Source organism: Misgurnus anguillicaudatus, chromosome 21 (assembly GCF_027580225.2).
Source record: "Misgurnus anguillicaudatus chromosome 21, ASM2758022v2, whole genome shotgun sequence".
NCBI classification, from domain to species: domain Eukaryota; kingdom Metazoa; phylum Chordata; class Actinopteri; order Cypriniformes; family Cobitidae; genus Misgurnus; species Misgurnus anguillicaudatus.
In genome coordinates, this window is record NC_073357.2 from 48,929,219 (window position 1) to 48,948,393 (window position 19,175).

Here is a 19,175-nt window from a genome sequence, read left to right on the forward strand (position 1 = left end):
ATAAAAAATTATGGGGGGGGGTGATAGTGTAAATTAAAGTGTAACTAACTTTCTTACAGTGAAACATATCTCAAAGTGATGCATATCTGCAGAAAGTAGAGAGTCTAAGCTTTCAAACAGTATCTCATATGTGGTACTGGGTCCATGACAGACCATTAAAAATTAAAGGAATATTTTATATTAAGTCAAAATAAGATAATTCTGGACCCGGTACAGGGTCCACAGAGTCAAACAAGTTAATGCTATAAAAACGGTGGTGTCACGTCATGATTGACAGCTGTGATATGCGCATTCTGCGATTGCAAGGCCTTGATTTCGCGACTTTACTTCCTGTTCACTACTGCGCAGGACTGGTCCCGAAATTGCTTCTGCGCAGACTCAAGACCCAAGATGTCAGCGCCGTATCAGGACACTGGCGGCTTCACTTTTCACCAATGGAAAAAAGCAAATGGGCATCGTCCATCTTTTTTTTTGTACAGTCTATGATACAAACATATCACGTACCTTATCAAAATAGACAATGCAACGACCCTGTCAGACCCTTTGCCTCCTGCAGCTGTTTGCATCTAAAGCAGTAAAGTTACCGATGTTAATTTGGGTTTTTGCTATTTGCTGATCAAGGCAGTTTTTGCTGATGTTTTTCGTTTCGTGGCTTCTGTGCAGGTTGTCAATTCAGCAGAAAAGTTTGCCATTCTCCCTCTGTTTACAGATGGGAGGTGAGTGCATGTGAACGCGCCGATGACGTATGGTGTCTGCGTGAACAAGCTGCGCAATGGCATTCAAATTAGACTTACGAATAAGGGACAAAAAAGGCAACATCCGTTCGGGCTGAGATCTATGATTGGTTGAACATTTTTTGGTCCTACGCCTTTCACAGATGACATAAATTTCTACAAATACATTTAAACAACTTAACTTAGTGAATGCTATCAAGATGTGAGGAGACTTTTAACTAGCATAACTAAAAATGTTTCTGGATCAAATGAGATACCCTGCCTTTAAATTTTGCGTTAACTATGCTTTCAAATAATGTTAACAATTGCAACTTTGATTTAAAAAAATGTATTAGTAAATACATGATGAACTAAGATTAATAATTGTTTGTTCAATGTTAGCTAATGCATTAAACAATGTTAACAAATACAACATTATTAAAAAGTGTTACCACATTTACTTTAGTTTTTTTACACCTAAGGAGACACACTCAGGTTTACGATACAAGATGCTCGCTTTGCACCTTAATTTGTCCTAATACGTCTTGAACAAGGCTTTACAATGCCTGCAATTCCCGTGGAGACTCCAGAAGTCTGGCACGGGCACTCCTAGATTCATCAACATAAACAAATGTGTTTGGAGAGCATCCCAGCAACATTAGTGTTTCAGCGCTGCTTGACCACAGACAGGAATGTTAAACCATTGTGTCTTAAACAATGCATAATACATTCACGCATTTGCAAACCGGTGTCACTAAAGATAGATATTGGCTATCACTGGCACCTCAAACTCATCCCATAAATTGAGCATGTTGGAGTGCAGATCAATTATAAAGCCCCACATTGCATACAAACTTCACAAGCTCAATCAACCGTGTGGTTGTCTCTGCACATTAAACCCAGTAGTCGAAAGTATTTCAACATTGAAAAATTGGCAGCAGAATCTTTAAGGAATAGCCCACCTCTCCTCTTGACCCATTTTCCCCAGTTCCCCCTTGAGGGCTCAAAAGTAATTTTTCGCTGGATTCACACGATTCAGGAACAGCTTTCTCTCACCGGCTATCAGGCTGTTGAACAGCATCAGACATCATGACCTGCAGTGCCCTGCGCACTTAGTCTGATAGCTGCTATGTACAAGGCCTGTCCACTAAACCTAATCCACCCTCTCAGTGGACTTCATGTCTTTTAATGGACTTCAGTTTCTGCTCATGTATATCCTGTACTGTTTTATTTTACCGCACGTGTGAAGATAGAGCATGTTTTATGACTGCTTATCTACAGCGTTACGGTACGATAGATGCTCGCCGCCCTCAGCTTGACATGTAGACATGCGTATGCAATGATAACTACACAGTACAACACTTTATCACAATGGCTCGCAGCTGGCTATACTGTAGATAGTCCATTTTCTGTATTTATTGCCACTTGTGGGTAGCGTTTTAAATTTATTGCCAGTGTCCACCAGTGAAACAACAAGCTTTGTCTTATAAGGAGCGTTAAACGTCCTGCACCAAGGTTTTCGGAGACACTTGATTTGGTTTCTTCTTGGTTTGGAGAGAAATGAAAATAAACAGACTTCGATCTTTGCAGGCCACATTTATTAACACACTAGACTAGAGACTCTGTTTCATTGAGAATACAAATGCTTTTTTATTCTCTGCAGTTCTGGATTTCATTTTGGTGTAACAGACATTTACTCCAAAGACTATCTGGCTTAAAGTGGTTGTAAAGTTTTATTTTGTTTTAGAGATAAAACTTGATATATTATAAAAACAAACTGTAACGTACAGAACACAGAATGTGTGTAGTAAGAACAATACTTGCACTTAAAGGCGGAGTCCATGATGTTTAAAAGCCAATGTTGATATTTGAAATCACCTAAACAAACACGCCCCTACACCAATAGAATCTGGACCTTCTGTTGATAGACCCGCCCCACACATACACAACCCGGCATTTGATTTGATTTGATTGGCTATAAGTGTGTTTTGGTAGTCGGCCCGTCTCCTTTTCCAACGCGTTTTTCAAACATCGTGGACTCCGCCTTTAAAACTAGAGTTGTAAGGATGAATCGTGACACGCGCTAATATACCTGTTCGATGTCGATATTCTGAATCGCGAAGGCGATATTTTGCATAGCTTTTCCGTGTACTGCTCTTTGGTCGGTAAGAAGTCCCTATCAATTTAAAATCACTTGAGTCGTTAATGACATGCATTTGAAAAACACTCGTCATCATAATAATTATACATATTCTTTATTATAATGAAAATACCTGCTTATAGGCATTTCCTGGAGATGCATGTCTAAATGGTACTTCTTCTGTGGTGCATATTGAGTTTTTGCACGAGAGCGCCCTCTGGCTTTTGGATGTAGCGGCATTTTACCATAATTCATTGTGAAGCATAGCAAGCAAATCGCAAGATTTATCATTACACCCATACTAAAAACTGGAAACTTTTGCAACTTTGGTACACTCCGCTTTTTTTGAAAATAGGCTAATTTTCCAGCTCTCCTAGATTTAAACATTTGAGTTTTAGCATAGCTTAGCATAATCAATTGAATCTGATTAGACCATTAGCATCGCGTTCAAAAATGACCACAGTGTTTCGATATTTTTCCTATTTAATACTTGACTCTTCTGTAGATACATTGTGTACTTAGACCGACGGAAAATTAAAAGTTCAAGGACTTTGCTGCCGTAACATGGCGCAATGCGCAATGATATTACGCAGCGCCCGAAATAGTCCCCTTGATAATTTTCAATAGATGGGAACTTTTTTTTAGCGCAATGCTAATGGTCTAATCACATTCCATGGATTATGCTTAGCTATGCTAAAAGTGGTAGCACCAGACCGGGAGATCAATTCCAAAATGGTTAAACTCAAATGTGTCCCTTTAAGCCCGGAATATAGTCTGTTTTTTTACTTTGTTTTGTACACGAACATACGCACACAGTGGAATGCACAGCCTTGCAAAGCATCTTTTATTTGATTCGTATGTGTATGCAGACGTTCTCCGCATGCGCGTGCCGACAAAATGTAATGCACCTCCTGGGCTACATGCTACATTCTCCTGTACGAGCATGCACAACCTATGCGTACAAAGTACGTACGTTAACAAAAATCTGGTATTGCACGTATAGTGCACGCATACTATTCTGATGACAAAATTTGCGTCACATGCACAGTACGCGGACACTTGCGTATGGATAAAAATTGAACTATACTTTTAGGTTTAATTGATTGCGGCTTATTGTTTATTACTTGTTTATAGTTTAATTATTGCTTTTATTAATAAATCTTTATTTATAATAATTAAAATACTAAACTGATTTTGTGATTGTTCGGCAGGAACTTGATGAAAACTATCACAGAGCTTATTCAGAGGCTCTCGCCGCATTCGGTAACGGTGCACTGTTTGTGGAAAAGTTCATTGAGAAGCCACGGCACATTGAAGTGCAAATTCTTGGTAAGTATATTGACGCTTGTGTCGTTTTTGTATATGAGTGTTTGTTTGAAAGAAACAAATAGAAGTTTCACTGTTAAGATAAATTGTCAGGAAGTGTGTACACATTTGTTTACTATGTTTACCATCATCTATTAGCTTCTCTCTGGTGTATTTCAAGCATTATATCAGAGTATTTTGGCTCATTAGATGTGATTTGCTTGTCTGGAACAGAGCTCATAGTTGATAACATACAGCTGGAATTGAATTGGGCTTGTTAACAAAACGGCTCTGTGTGTGTCCAGGGAACACCATTTTCTCTCTCGCTCTCTCTCTCTCTCTCTCTCTCTCGCTCACTCGCGCTCTCTCTCTCTCTTTAAAAAACTTTTTGTCAATCTCCTCAGTGAATCTAAAATGTAATCCATATAGACATGCTAACAAGATTATATATTATACACTGCAAATAACTTAATATAAAAGGAAAGTTTCAGTAAAGCACAGTCTTTTCACTAGAAAGAGACAAATGCCTTCCATTAGGTAGATTTTGTTTCTTGTTGTTATGCTTTAAAAGAAAATTGCTCTCGCAAGCACTTAAATATTATAAATTCTAACTTGATTATTTACACAATGATAAGAAAATTGAGCTATTTATTCATATTATTGTTAATTATAGAAATTTGAGAAACGTTAAGAAACTTTTAATTGAAGTTTGTATACTTGTTTAGTATACTTACTAATGTTTCCGTAATTGCATACTGTGACAGTACGTACTGAATTAGATGAAGTACCTACTCATCAACCATTAAACCAGTACGTTATATGAATATGAAATGTGTGAATGAAATTCAGACGTACATTCGCCATGTTGATATACATCACATGGCATACGTTGTCATAACAAGAAGTGAGCTTTAACTTGAATGATGTTAAACAATTACAATTTAACCACAACGAATGTTTCCCTTGTGTATTTACATTTGAATAGAGCAGCTTGCATTACCGCTTTCTGATATTTTATAGTATGACAACTGCTGTGTCCAAAATAGCTCCCTATAGTGCACTATTTAAAATTTTGATTTGATCTGAAATGATAGTGGACATTATCAAGTGCACTTATTTAATCCAATAATGCACCGCAATAACTAGCTGCTACCCCTTTACATTGAGGCGCGTGCCAAATGAACTCAACACAAGATAGCAACCAGATTGTTTCCGCCGTTTTCATTCACTCATTTAAGGGGACTATATTATCAAATGAATGTAGGTTGTTCAGTGTATAAGGGGCTATTTCGGACACTGCCAACACCTCTTCTCTTTAGTTGGGTGACTCCTGGGGGCTCACATGAGTCTATTGAATACACTCCCCAAAATCTTGAAGTTGTTGGTCATTTGGGTATTTTTTTAATGTGTTTCGAATACTTTAAATTCGGACAACTACTCGCCTCACCTACTGATTTATGTCTACTATATAGTATGGATGTATAGGTGATTTCAGATGCAGCACATGTTTGATTGATTGTCCACCAAATATGATGTTATCAAGGAACAGGATGGGAAGTAATACCGGGGACACAAAACCTAAAATTATACCCTTCTCTCAATATTGAATCGTTTCTTTTTTACTTTCTCAGGTGATAAATATGGAAATGTTATTCATCTATATGAGAGGGATTGTTCCATTCAGAGAAGACATCAGAAAGTGGTGGAGATTGCACCTGCTGCCCAGCTAGATCCTCAACTTAGAGACAGACTCACCTCAGACTCTGTCAAACTGGCCAGACAGGTACGTACGGTTTACACTACACAACCTGTTAACACGCGCACATGCACTTTTTTCACTTAACAACATACTTATCTCAGAGACTCCAGGTTATATACTTTGGCTTACTTCATTATGCCTGTTAGGGTTTGAGAAATCTGTGTGTTTACTGAATGATTAACATATGCTGTTGCTCAGTACTGCTTTAAGAAACATTTAATCCCAGAGGAGGAACATGACAGGAACAGTACTGTGGAAAAGTCTTAGGGAACCATGCCACCATTAGATTTGTTGTTTTTTTGCCATCATATATAATTATATCTCAGTCTCTTTATTAGCACACAACCAAAAAATGCAGGAAATGTGTATGCAGAATTAAAAAACTAAAGAAAATCTGAAAAAGTGGCAAGTGTTTAGTGTGATTTGCTGCTCTTACTCTTGAGCAATAGCTGGAACCTGCAGGCTCTCTTAAACCTAAATGAAAAGAAACCCTTATTTCTAAATTTAATCTCATGACTTCAGGACTTCAGTCTCCTCAAAAGAGTTTGAAGATGTGTTTAGTGCCAAGGGAGGTCAAACTAAATGCCAACGTTTGCCATAAGAAGAAATTTTGTTCAGAAAATTGCTTTTTATTTTAATTACTTTGTGTGTTTTCTGTATTTTGTGTTTGTATCTGAATAAAGAGACCGAAAAATATGTTTGGATGATCATTAAAACTTTGCTAAAATAGTAAAGCTGGTGGTAGTCTAAGACTTTTGCACAGTACTGTATATGTATGATAAGTGTCACACTTATATTGCAGACACAGTCGGATGGTGGTGACTAGGCCTTAGTTATATATTAGGACATTTAAGTAGTTCATAAAAACTTTCCTTACAAAAAACAAAACTGGTGTGCATCTTAAGACATAACAATAGCACTGATATACATGTCAGTGCAAGATGTTTTTAAATTAAAGAGACAGTTCACCCAAAAATGAAAATAATGTCATTGTTGACTCACCCTCAAGTCGTTCCAAACTCGTAAGACCTCCGTTTATCTTCGGAACACAGTTTAAGGTGTTTTAAATTAAGTCCGAGAGCTTGTTGACCCTTCATTGAAAATCTACGTACGGTATACTGTCCATGTCCAGAAAGGTAATAAAAACATCATCAAAGTAGTCCATGTGACATCAGTGGGTCAGTTAAAATGTGTTAAAGCTTCGAAAATACATGCTGGTCCAAAAATAACGAATATTATGACTTTATTCAGCATTGTCTTCTCTTCTGCGTCTGTTGTGAAGCGCATTCGCGAGAATAAAGTCACGTGACTGCAGTGATGTGGATGACGTACGACGCGGCTGACGTGTTATCTGGTGTGCCACAACTGTTTTTTTGTTTTTTTGTTTTTTGTGCGCCCGGCCTTCGTTTTCAATCTGAGAGAGACGCACGCTGTAAGTTTGAAAAAAAACTTCGCAAACATGTCTGATGATAACAAGTCATCCGCGTCACCGCAGTCACATGACTTTAGTCTCGCGGATGCGCTTCAAAACAAACGCAGAAGAGAAGACAATATAATTTTTTATATTTTTGGACCAACATGTATTTTCGATAATTCAACACATTCTAACTGACCCACTGATGTCACATGGACTACTTTGATGATGTTTTTATTACCTTTCTGGACATGGACAGTATACGGTACATAGATTTTCAATGAAGGGTCAACAAGCTCTCGGACTAAATATAAAACATCTTAAACTGTGTTCTGAAGATGAATGGAGATCTTACGAGTTTGGAACGACATGAGGGTGAGTCATTAATGACATTATTTTCATTATTGGATGAACTATCCCTTTAATACAGTTTAACATGCATTTTATTCTGGGACTAGGATAAGTTCTATCCGGGAAACCGCCCTATTATGGATCTTTCTTTACTCATTCTTTCTCATGCTCTCACATTGCGCTGTTTTGTCAAATAATATACAATATCAAACAGAATTCAGTATATGCTTAAACAGAAACAATACTATTCTTGTTCTACACAGATATAGCAAGCATAGATGGGCTCATAAGTATAACACAGTTAGGTCAGAAGTAGCCTTATTATACATACAGTATGAGAAGAATAGTTTGTGGTTTTTGTTATTAGAGCTGAGCTCGCAGTGCTTAAGACACTGATTAGCAACGTAAGACCACATGACATTTGGCATTAAAATGAGAAGGTTTACATGCATCATGTCAAAGGATATTGACTGTTTCACTCACGTTATGCTGGAGTTTGATGTCAGAAGATTCCTGTAGAAAAAGTTGGTAGTCTGTGACTTTTTCACTTTTTAGGGAAAAAAGGTAAAAACAATCATGGTGCATTATGGGTAAAGTATATTTATTTTTAGGGATTATTCGGGTTTGATATGTCAAAACTGAATGCAAGGTGTTTCTTTTACACACACACACACGCACACACACACACACACACACACACACACACACACACACACACACACACACACACACACACACACACACACACACACACACACACACGCGCGCGCGCACACACACACACACAGATACACTCCTAGATATCTCCAGTGACCTTAGAGTTAGTGACAGAAGGATTATGGATTTGGAGAGACAGACTCGCAACCCAGTGATTACAAGGTGTGTGTGTGTGCGTGTGTGTTTGCGCACCCACTATACACACCATTACCAATTCCCATCTGTTGATAAACCAGATGCTGTCAGTTTTGATAAGTCACTTGCCACAGTAAGAGTCAGATTTGTATGTATCATGCTTTGAAATGTTATTAGTGATGCTGGCAAGACCAGAGAAAAGGTGAAGGGAGATTCGGGAAGAGACCATGCAATCAAGAGAGAAAGCAAGGAATGACAGAAAAAGATGGAGAGACAGGATAAATCAATATTGGGCAGGTGCAGCAGACAGGATGGATTTATTGTTCTATATTTTTGGCTTGATGAAACCTGGCAAGAGGTTGCATGTCTGTAGTCCCTATCGCTTTCACATACAAATTGCAATACATTTACAACAGGTGGCAGTGTTTCACTCTTCGCACTGAATTCAGACCTTTAGGTATTTGGTTATTTAAAAAAAATAATAATACAGAATTCTTTCCACCTTAAATGACCTTTTAATTACTTTAAATGCTTGTGTTCTCTAAAGCAATTAGGACGGCTGTTTTTGTATTTTATCGGTGTAAGGTAATAGGCCTGCATTAACCTCTGATTATTTCAATTTACACAGGCAACTTTAATTGTGGTCATTGTGTCTACTGTTGTAGTATTATAAGCAGACTGTGCTTGCGTGAATGTGGTGTACTTCTTAAACATGACTATAGATCACATTTTTGAAAGTTCATCACACCCTTTGAGTAGGCAGTGTGATTTGGCATGTTTATTAGCCTGCTATTCAAATTGTTTAATGGGTACATGGACATGGAGTTTTTTTAAAAGCGGGGTATGTGATTTTGTCTAACTTTTTGTTATGCTAGTTGAAAATCTTTTCACATCCAGATCTCAATCACTAAGTAAAGTGGTCTAAATTGGAAGGATCTTTCCAAGGCACAGGACCATAAAATGTTTGCCAGTGGGTTATATAAGTGAACTGTCCACTGTTCATTAGCTGTCAATGGTAACATGAGTTTGGTATGTGGGCTTGGATCATTGGACTAGATCATTGATTGGCCATTATGTTGGTTTTGTTATAAAGATATGGCAACCTTGCATGTTCCATTACATTATTCTGTCTTTTACAATGTATGCTTTTTGTATGGGTTTCAAATAATGTTTGTTATGGAAGTCTTATAAAGTCTGAGGCGCGTTGTGTTTGACCGTTAATCATTAACATGTGGATAGTCTCAGCAGTTTAAACACTCGCTCTGAGTTTACATGATTTAATGTCTGCATGTTTCTGCTCAAGAATTACAGTGACTGTATAATTTTTATTGTAAAGAAGTGGTCAAATTTTAAAGATTACCTGGATTTAAATGCCGTTTGTCCAAAAGTGAGCACGTTCTCAATGTAAAATGAAAGTAAAATAACAATAATCAGGCCCTAATCTATTGGCGCCCTCCGCAGACATTTGTTATAATACATATATTTTAAAGGCGGAGTCCACGATGTTTGAAAAACGCTTTGGAAAAGGAGACGAGCCGACTACCAAAACACACTTATAGCCAATCAGCAGTAAGGAGCGTGTCTACTAACCGACATCCTTGCCGGGTTGCGTATATGTGGGGCGGGTCTATCAACAGAAGGTCCAGATTTTATTGGGGTAGAGGCGTGTTTGTTTAGGTGATTTCAAATATCAACATTGGGTTTCAAACATCATGGACTCCGCCTTTAATTATGGCTGTCAAAAGACATACATATGTACATTTAAGAAAAATGTGTATTAAAAAAAAATTATATTTATATTTATATATATATATATATATATATATATATGTATACACCAAAAATATCAAATTACTTTATTATCAATTACCAAATTAATTGTTACTGACAGTCCTAGGTTAAAACATTTCAAAATTATGTGATTTCAGTTTAATAAAGGACTATTTTCCATTCATTCAGTGAGGAACATACATATTTGAACACCCTGCTATTTTGCAAGTTCTCCCGCTTAGAAATCATAAAGGGGTCTGAAATTGTCATCGTAGGTGCATGTCCACTGTCAGAGACATAATCTAAAAAAATCCAGAAATCACAATAAATGATTTTTTTAACTATTTATTTGTATGATACAGCTGCAAATAAGTATTTGAACACCTGTCAATCAGCTAGAATTCTGACCCTCAAAGACCTGTTAGTCTGCCTTTAAAATGTCCACCTCCACTCCATTTATTAGATGAGGTCGTTTTTTGAATTGCCAAGCAGCTTGGTGGAAAAGGTCCACTGTTGGAGCAGTCATTAGAAAATGGTAGAAGCTAAACATGACTGTCAATCTCCCTCGCACTGGGGCTTCATGCAAGATCTCACCTCGTGGAGTCTCAATGATCCTAAGAAAGGTGAGAAATCACCCCAGAACTACACGGGAGGAGCTGGTCAATGACCTGAAAAGAGCTGGGACCACCGTTTCCAAGGTTACTGTTGGTAATACACTAAGACGTCATGGTTTGAAATCATGCATTGCACGGAAGGTTCCCCTGCTAAAACCAGCACATGTCTAGGCCCGTCTTAAGTTTGCCAATGACCATTTGGATGATCCAGAGGAGTCATGGGAGAAAGTCATGTGGTCAGATGAGACCAAAATAGAACTTTTTGGTCATAATTCCACTTAACGTGTTTGGAGGAAGACGAATGATGAGTACCATCCCAAGAACACCATCCCTACTGTGAAGCATGGGAGTAGTAGCATTTTTTTTCTGCACATGGGACAGGGCGACTGCACTGTATTAAGAAGACCGGGGCCATGTATTGCGAGATTTTGGGGAACAACCTCCTTCCCTCAGTTAGAACATTGCTGATGGGTCGAGGCTGGGTCTTCCAACATGACAATGACCCGAAGCACATAGCCAGGATAACAAAGAAGTGGCTCTGTAAGAAGCATATCAAGGTTCTGGCATGGCCTTACCAGTCTCCAGACCTAAACCCAATAGAGAATCTTTGGAGGGAGCTCAAACTCTGTGACAGGCCAGAAACCTGACTGATCTAGAGAAGATCTGTGTGGAGGAGTGGGCCAAAATCCCTCCTGCAGTGTGTGCAAACCTGGTGAAAAACTACAGGAAACGTTTGACCTCTGTTTTTGCAAACAAAGGCTATTGTACCAAATATTAACATTGATTTTCTCAGGTGTTCGGGTGCTTGTTTGCAGCTGTATCATGCAAATAAATAGTTTAAAAATCTTACATTGTGATTTCTGGATTTTTTTTTTAAGATGATGTCTCTCACAGTGGACATGCACCTACGATGACAATTTCAGACCCCTTCATGATTTCTAAGTGGGAGAACTTGCAAAATAGCAGGGTGTTCAAATACTTATTTTCCTCACTGTACATTTTATCATTAAGGATTTCATAAAAAGTGTAAAAATCTCGTGAACCCCATCTCGTGCCTCGTCTCGTTTCGTGAAGTAAGTGCCTCGTCACACCCCTAATTATTTTTGATAGTAGCTCTATTGATTATTGTTGTAAAGGAGTATTGTTGCAAGTTCAGTTTTAGAATGGTCAATGATGGTTAAAATTATCGACCAACATGGCTTTTTAAAAGCCAATACATATATTTAAATAGCAGCTGTTGGCTTGTATAATTTTGAAATATATATACACTGTACAGTGTATGGTAGCAAATGAGTTCTATACAAAATTTCTCAATTTAAACACCCTGTTACACGACACTTACTTAAAATTCACATGCAGAGGAGAGCGCTTGAGCCAGTTCATAAGATTCACATGATGAATCTTCTCTTCTTCTCTCTGGTATAGCTGGCAAATCCTATAGATCAATCTTTCACTGGTACCGCTCTCCCATTAATTATGGACACTGCCAGGAAACAATAGCAAAGCCCTGAGTCGTTTTATTGTAACACTCAGAAATCCTAGTATGTATTTCCTGAGCAGCAGCATTACCCTGTTGATCCGGCACCTCGTGTGTCATATAGGGTCGAAGCTACATTGGCTTTTAACAGCCAGTACTGATGACTAGAGAGGAGGGTGGCAGATTGCCAGTATAGCGGCATAATGATAATAGATGCACAGCACACTTTTAATGATAGCAAATAAGACATAATGTAATTCAAATTATTTATAATTATACTTTTTTTTACAATGCGGATGCATTGATGCAGTTTTTATACCTGTAAAAACCCTGTAAAACAGATTCAATCCCAAAAGATGCCTGGCAGGTGGAGTCGGTTGGTGCTCAACAACACCATTACAGTGTTTGTGCTGAACCCATCAGCAGGTCTTTTTGTTCTTCTGTACTGCATGGCATGAAGTGCTTGTCTCCATTGTGAGTATGCAGGGTGGTTTTGTTTATCTTTGAAAAGCTGTGCTTTCATACAGCTGAAACTGGTCTCAGGTCAGTACATGACATAAACAGATCCTCTTCAAGCTACATTTACATTTATCAGACCTTAAGATCCCAAGAAATTGAATCCATGGTGTTGTTAGCGCAGTTCTCATATGAGCTATGTGAACGTCAATCATGCAGTTTGTATTGTTCCAAGCATCCCTTCTGGGATTTAAAGGATCTCTCTCTCTCCGTGTATAATGGTTGCCCTCACATGAGCAGCTTCTGCTGGCTCTAATGCCTTGACAAAGTGTCTTGAAGGCTACAGACACTGTGTTCTTGACATGCCAGAAAATGGAAGTCTGACACCTTTTTTGTCACCTGGCATAAGGGTGAGATGTATTATTCGGCCTAAAATCCATTCTTACTCACCAGACTGTAATGACAGCCGTCCTTTCAATCTCACTGGTAACAAGGACTTCATTATTTCGGTTGGGATTCTTCATGTTGTTGCTGTCCGTGGTTCTGAAATTCATCCATTTCCAATGCTGTATAGGAATGCCTTACAGTATGCATTACGTTACATTTACATTTACGATTAAACCTATTCATTTTGCATTGCTAACGCACTGCTCTACCATCTAAGCAACAAAGGACAACATGTTAGCAAAAACAGATTTGGTTCTTAAATTGAACTGACTGATTCATTGATCCAGTCGCAGCAGATGATCCAGTTTGTTCCTAATTCACAGCTGTGACTGAGAATGTAGCACATTTTCATGATATTTAAATGCTTTTGGTTATTTTAGAGCTTGACAGCCCTAGTCCCCATTCAGTTTTAATTTATATGGCTAGAATATTCCTCCAGAGAAAAATCACCATTTGTGTTTAATGACAGTAAAATCATACAGTTTTGAAATGGATGAAATAAAGATTTGATCTTCTCAGCAGATCCTCTGAGGGAATTATTTATTTTGTTACAGACGTTTACAGCCGTAATAAGATTTTAAAAGGAAGAACGATGTGGACTCTTCTAACATTTTTTATGAAAGTAGTAACTAAATGAGAAATTTGCAGGAGAAAGTAAGAATATGTAGTGAGCGGATCTTTTGGACAGAATGCAAGGATGGAATTATTAAGAGAAAAATGCTGGCAGAGATAGAAACAGTTTGTACTGTACTGTCAAAGACGTTCACTTGGTTACAAAATAATCCCTCACATTTTCTGACATAAATCCATCATGTGCACACGCCGGCCCGGGGCTCCCACAGTTTGCCATGTGGAGTTGTGCTCTGTTGTTGATGGGCAGAACTGTTGAATTGATTTATTACGTTTGGCTGAAGTTGTTGACATGGCTGAAATCTAACTGGCTACAGCCGGCTGGCAATCTAAGCACTTTAAAGGGCACTGTAAGTCATTTATAGTCTCTCTCACAATAGGTCTTTTTTCAATCTTCCTCAATTTCCAATAAATTTCCTATCCAACAGTATTTCAATCTTTGTAGAAAATGATTGCGTTTTGAGATTCGGCCATTGGTATTAGTATCTCTTTTGTGTTTGGATAAAAACCTTTTTTCTATATCACTGTTTGCCTTATTCTTTCTGGGTTTTTTTTCATTTGCTTTTCCACTTTACCCTGAAACACTTCAGACCCCAACTAAACAAAACACTAAATGCACTTAACCTTTAATAAACAGTGGAAACCAGGGGATAAACAGCAGAATAGCCGCCAGGTTGCCGTTCTTAGCATTTTGAATGGCTCTGTGTGTCTGGTTGATGTTGTATGTCTCACTTTTTTCTTTCTTTTATTTTATCTGTCAGGGGTTTATACAGTATGTACCTAATGTGTTTCATAAATTTTTTGTATGAACTGGGAATCACTAAGAATAGAAATTTGAGGCATGCACAGAGCTGTTGCCTATACACTGTCAAAATAATAATAATAATAATACATTTGATTTGTCATTACGTCACATTCACTTAAGGTACATATACATTTACCAATGTACCTTTGAGGTATTAGTATGCACTCTTTGAACTTCTTGGGTACAAAGATGTACTTTTTGGAAAGTACCGCCCCAGTGACAGCTATTTTTTGAGCTTCTTTGACAGCTTGTTTGTTTAGTGTGTATGGGTTTATCTGGATGCCATGTCATGGGTTCAGTTCCCAGGAAATAAGCTTACTGTTAATACATACAGAACAAATGCCAAATGTAATGAACATTGGGATATTACAATCATTTTAATGTGCTTAAGTTTCAGGGTCATTATCCTTCTTTGTAGTGTATGTACAGTATGAAAGCTTTAAAACTGAGATATTTTAATATGAGCCTGCATTTAGGTTTTTGAAGTCAAAACAGTTTCAGAGTTGGTTAGAGTTAATTTTTGATTAGCAGACTTTGCAATAGAAATGACGTTATACAAAAAAGTCCCCATTAAATCAAAATGAACCTATACACCGCGTTCCAAATTAGTATGCACATGCAATTTTTGTTTATTTTTCCAATACTGTCAGTAAGTTAAACATTTTACTTTACCCTCAACACTTATTTGACAGTGTGGATGTTATTCTATTTAAACGAAATTAGATATATACTTTTAAAAAATATGCAAAATATGCTGTTTCAAATTATTATGCAGAATGCACTTTAACCAAACACAATGTAAAATAAATAATGTATTTACATAAGTTACATAATAATATATGAGCATATCTTTGACATGATTTTAACTCTCCCATTCATTAAACTTCTAAGTATACAAGTGTAGGTTTTGTCTTTATTTCACTTGAAGACGCTAGTATTGCATCCCTAAGTTGATGTTTTGAATTATAGTGCTGTTCACCTCACAGATCTTTCATATGATGCACCACATGCTTTTAAATAGGACTAAGATCAGAGGATTATGGTGGTAATACCTTGATTTCTTTCTTATTTTATGCCCAAATAAATAAAAATAGTCAGTGATGCTTTTTGCAGCATGGCATGGGATGGTGTATTATTCTCTAAAAGTAAATTTATTTCAGAAGACATGATTCCCTTTATATCCCATTGTGAAAAAACATCTTTTTAGGAACTCTGCATATCTTCTAGATGTCCTTTTGACCCCCTCAGGGACCCTAAGGGGACCTACCATTTTACTTCCCAATATTCCAGCCCAAATATGGTAGAAATACAGGGTAGAAATACAGCTTTAAAGGAACATGCCCACATTTTGGCAATTAAGCTTATTTACAGTATCCTCAGAGTTAGATAAGTCTATACATACCTTTCTCATATCCGTGCATGCTGTAACTCTGTCTGACGCAGCCATCGCTAGCTTAGCTTAGCACAAAGACTGAAAGTGAATGGCTCCAGCTAGCAAAATGCTCCCAATAAGTGACAAAATGACACGAAAATTTTCCTATTTATGTGTTGTGATTTGTATAGTCACAGCGTGTACAAATAACAAGGTGATATGAGACACAGCCATCTTTTAATAGTATACATACTGGAAACTATATTCTCAGAAGGCGAAGCACTGCTACTTGGCGAGTGATTTGCTCGCAGCACCCGGGAAGCCCCTTGGTGAGGAGCAGAGAGTTTGGTCGGAGATGTACTAATCACTCCGCCCAAGTAGCAGTGCTGAGAATATAGTTCCCAGTGTGTATACTGTTAAAAGATGGCTGTGTCTCATATGACCTTGTTATTTGTACACGGTGTGACTATACAAATCACAACACATAAATAGGAGAATGTTTGTGTTATTTTGTCACTTACTGGGAGCAGTTTGCTAGCTGGAGCCATTCACTTTCAGTCTTTGTGCTAAGCTAAGCTAGCGGGGGCTGCGTCAGACCAAGTTACAGCACGCACGGAGATGAGAAGTATGGACTTATCTAACTCTGGGGGATACAGTGAATAAGCTAAATTACCAAAATGTGGGCGTGTTCCTTTAACAGATCCTGTATTAAAGGGTTTCTTGGGATTCCAGAGACACCAGGAGGTTTAAATACATGTTTGCTTCCTAACAGTGGATTTTTATTGCTGCTTTTTCCTAATATCTTCCTAAACAAATATTTTAAAAAGCTTTTATATTGTCAAATCTCACTGTACTGTGAATCACTCATAAATCTTATTATTGTTCAATAATTTCTGTTTAGGTCCACCAAATATAAATTGCTATAGGAAGTAATTTGCTTTTTTAAGATAATTCACACTTTTTGTCTTTAGAAAGATCTTTTTTCATACTCACATCGTAGAAGAACTACAATATGCTGAATAATTTTGGAACAGCATATTTTTCAAAGTATTAAAGTATCTTTTGACATTTTATTTCATTTAAATAGAATAACATCCACACTGTCATATAACTGTTGAGGATAAAAGAAAATTTCTAAACTTACTGATTGCATTGGAAAAATAAACAAAAGTGGTGTATATAAGCGCCCAGATGTGTTCTCAGCCAGGTACCGAAATTAGGCACCGATTGATTTAGGGCGCACTCACACTATCCAAACCAAACCGCGCTCGGGCGCGTTTGACCCCCAAAGCCTGGTTCGTTTGACTAGTGTGAGTGCTCTGTTCCGCGCCCGGGCGCGGATTGGTTAATCGCGCCGCGGCCGGGTTGCAGAGGTGGGCCGGAGCGCGGTTCACTTGGGCTCAGGCGCGGAAGGCTGTGGTGTGAGCGCAATCGCGCCTGGGCGCGCTTCAAAAGGTGAAGACGTCAGTTGCGCGACCACTCACCTTCATCTGCCCCCGTAAAAACCTTTTGATGCGTGCAGCGGGTTACGTGAATGTCCGCGCTGCGCACGTGACAGATCAACTAAGCAATATGATGGCATGTGAGAGGGCTGTCTGTAATCGCGCACCAAACGACTCCGATTAAAAAACACAGACCTTTCATTACGGTGGGTTCCAGTGTTCAGTGAGAGCTTTACTTCCTGCTTTTTTCAAAACAATCGCATCTTAATGACGAAAGCGCGCCCGGACTCGGATCGATACAAGTACAGTGTGAGTGCGGGCACATGGGGGAGTAGGGAGGGGTGACATTCGCGCTGGGGCATGGTTTGGTTTGGTTTGGATAATGTGAGTGCGCCCTTAACATGAATTGGTCCTCAACAGTACCGTCGTAATTCGGTCGGTGTTCTATAATCAATCTATAAGCATTTAGATATGTACTGAAGATAATCAAAAGGAAGAAAAATGCCAAGCTTTTTTATTTATGTTCTATTTATATTTTTATCTCTATTACCCGCAGCCACAGTAGACATAGATTTCTAATTAAATTTAAGCCATTTTGCAGAAACAGTGAGTTTAAAGCCTGGCTTATCTAATGTGTCATAATGATCACTGATTCTGCAAATGTGATCAAAAACATGTCCTCCCTCTCGTCTGCTCTATCATTCTCTCACTCCCCCTCTCTGATTTAAAATTCAAATGCCTAATGGACGACAATGAAAATGTAGCCAAAAGCCATTAACTGTGAGGTGATAACAAACCAAATTTCTGAATTAATCTTCAAAGAAGAATCTAACTGAAAACCAGTTCATCACATACCACAAGTCTGAGATAAACCGATTCTGCCGTTCTCAGCACCCTACAGAGGAGTAAAAAAACCCTTTTTTCAGCATACTGCAGTCCCTTTGCTTCCCCAAGGCTGTGTGAAGTGCTGCAAAGTGGCTGCTGTGCACATGACTGCCAAATCTTTGTAGAACAGACGAGCCCCTGGTGTTAGAAACTCTGGTCCGGCATTAGCCATGACCTAGGGCTCAAAGTTTGAAGTTGACCTACACTTTAGCAAACACTTACTGGATTAACTTTTTCTTTTATTTCCATTTTTTGAGTGGAATATGCTTTATTCACTGTAAACAGATCCATGGCAGGCTATTTACAAACACTATTAATAATCTGAAAATGAATGTAAACATTATACTTTGTATGCAGTCTCTCAACGATAAGAAAAAATATTTACACACAAATCACGTTATAGGAAACAATTATTTGCTTCACTGTATCTGTTTTTCATGCATGAAGGGTGATGGTTGCACCGCATAAATTATTTCTCGGTTTTATGATATTATGGGCTGTAAATGCACAGTTTTTCTGAAATACACACCAATGATTTTATAGCCATATCTTAAAGGTCCCATTCTTTCTGTGTTTTTGAAACTTTGATTGTGTTTACAGTGCGCAATATAACATGTGTTCATGTATCACGTGTAAAAAACACTGTATTTTTTACACAATTTACTTATCTGTATAGTGCTGTTTTCACTGTTCTCAAAACGAGCTGATGTCTTCCTTGTTTTATGAAGTCCCTCCTATAGAAA

General features: G+C 38.0%; 1 protein-coding gene across 2 annotated transcripts in view; it reads left to right on the forward strand.

Moving 5' to 3' along the window:
- Window positions 1–19,175, forward strand: part of pcxb (pyruvate carboxylase b) — a 292,116-nt gene that overhangs the window by 17,393 nt on the left and 255,548 nt on the right. For both annotated transcript variants that reach the window (XM_055211545.2, XM_073859309.1), the window contains exons 6-7: window positions 4,065–4,182; window positions 5,790–5,941. In XM_055211545.2, the coding sequence (XP_055067520.2) occupies window positions 4,065–4,182; window positions 5,790–5,941 (270 nt within the window). The remainder of the gene's footprint in view (window positions 1–4,064; window positions 4,183–5,789; window positions 5,942–19,175) is intronic.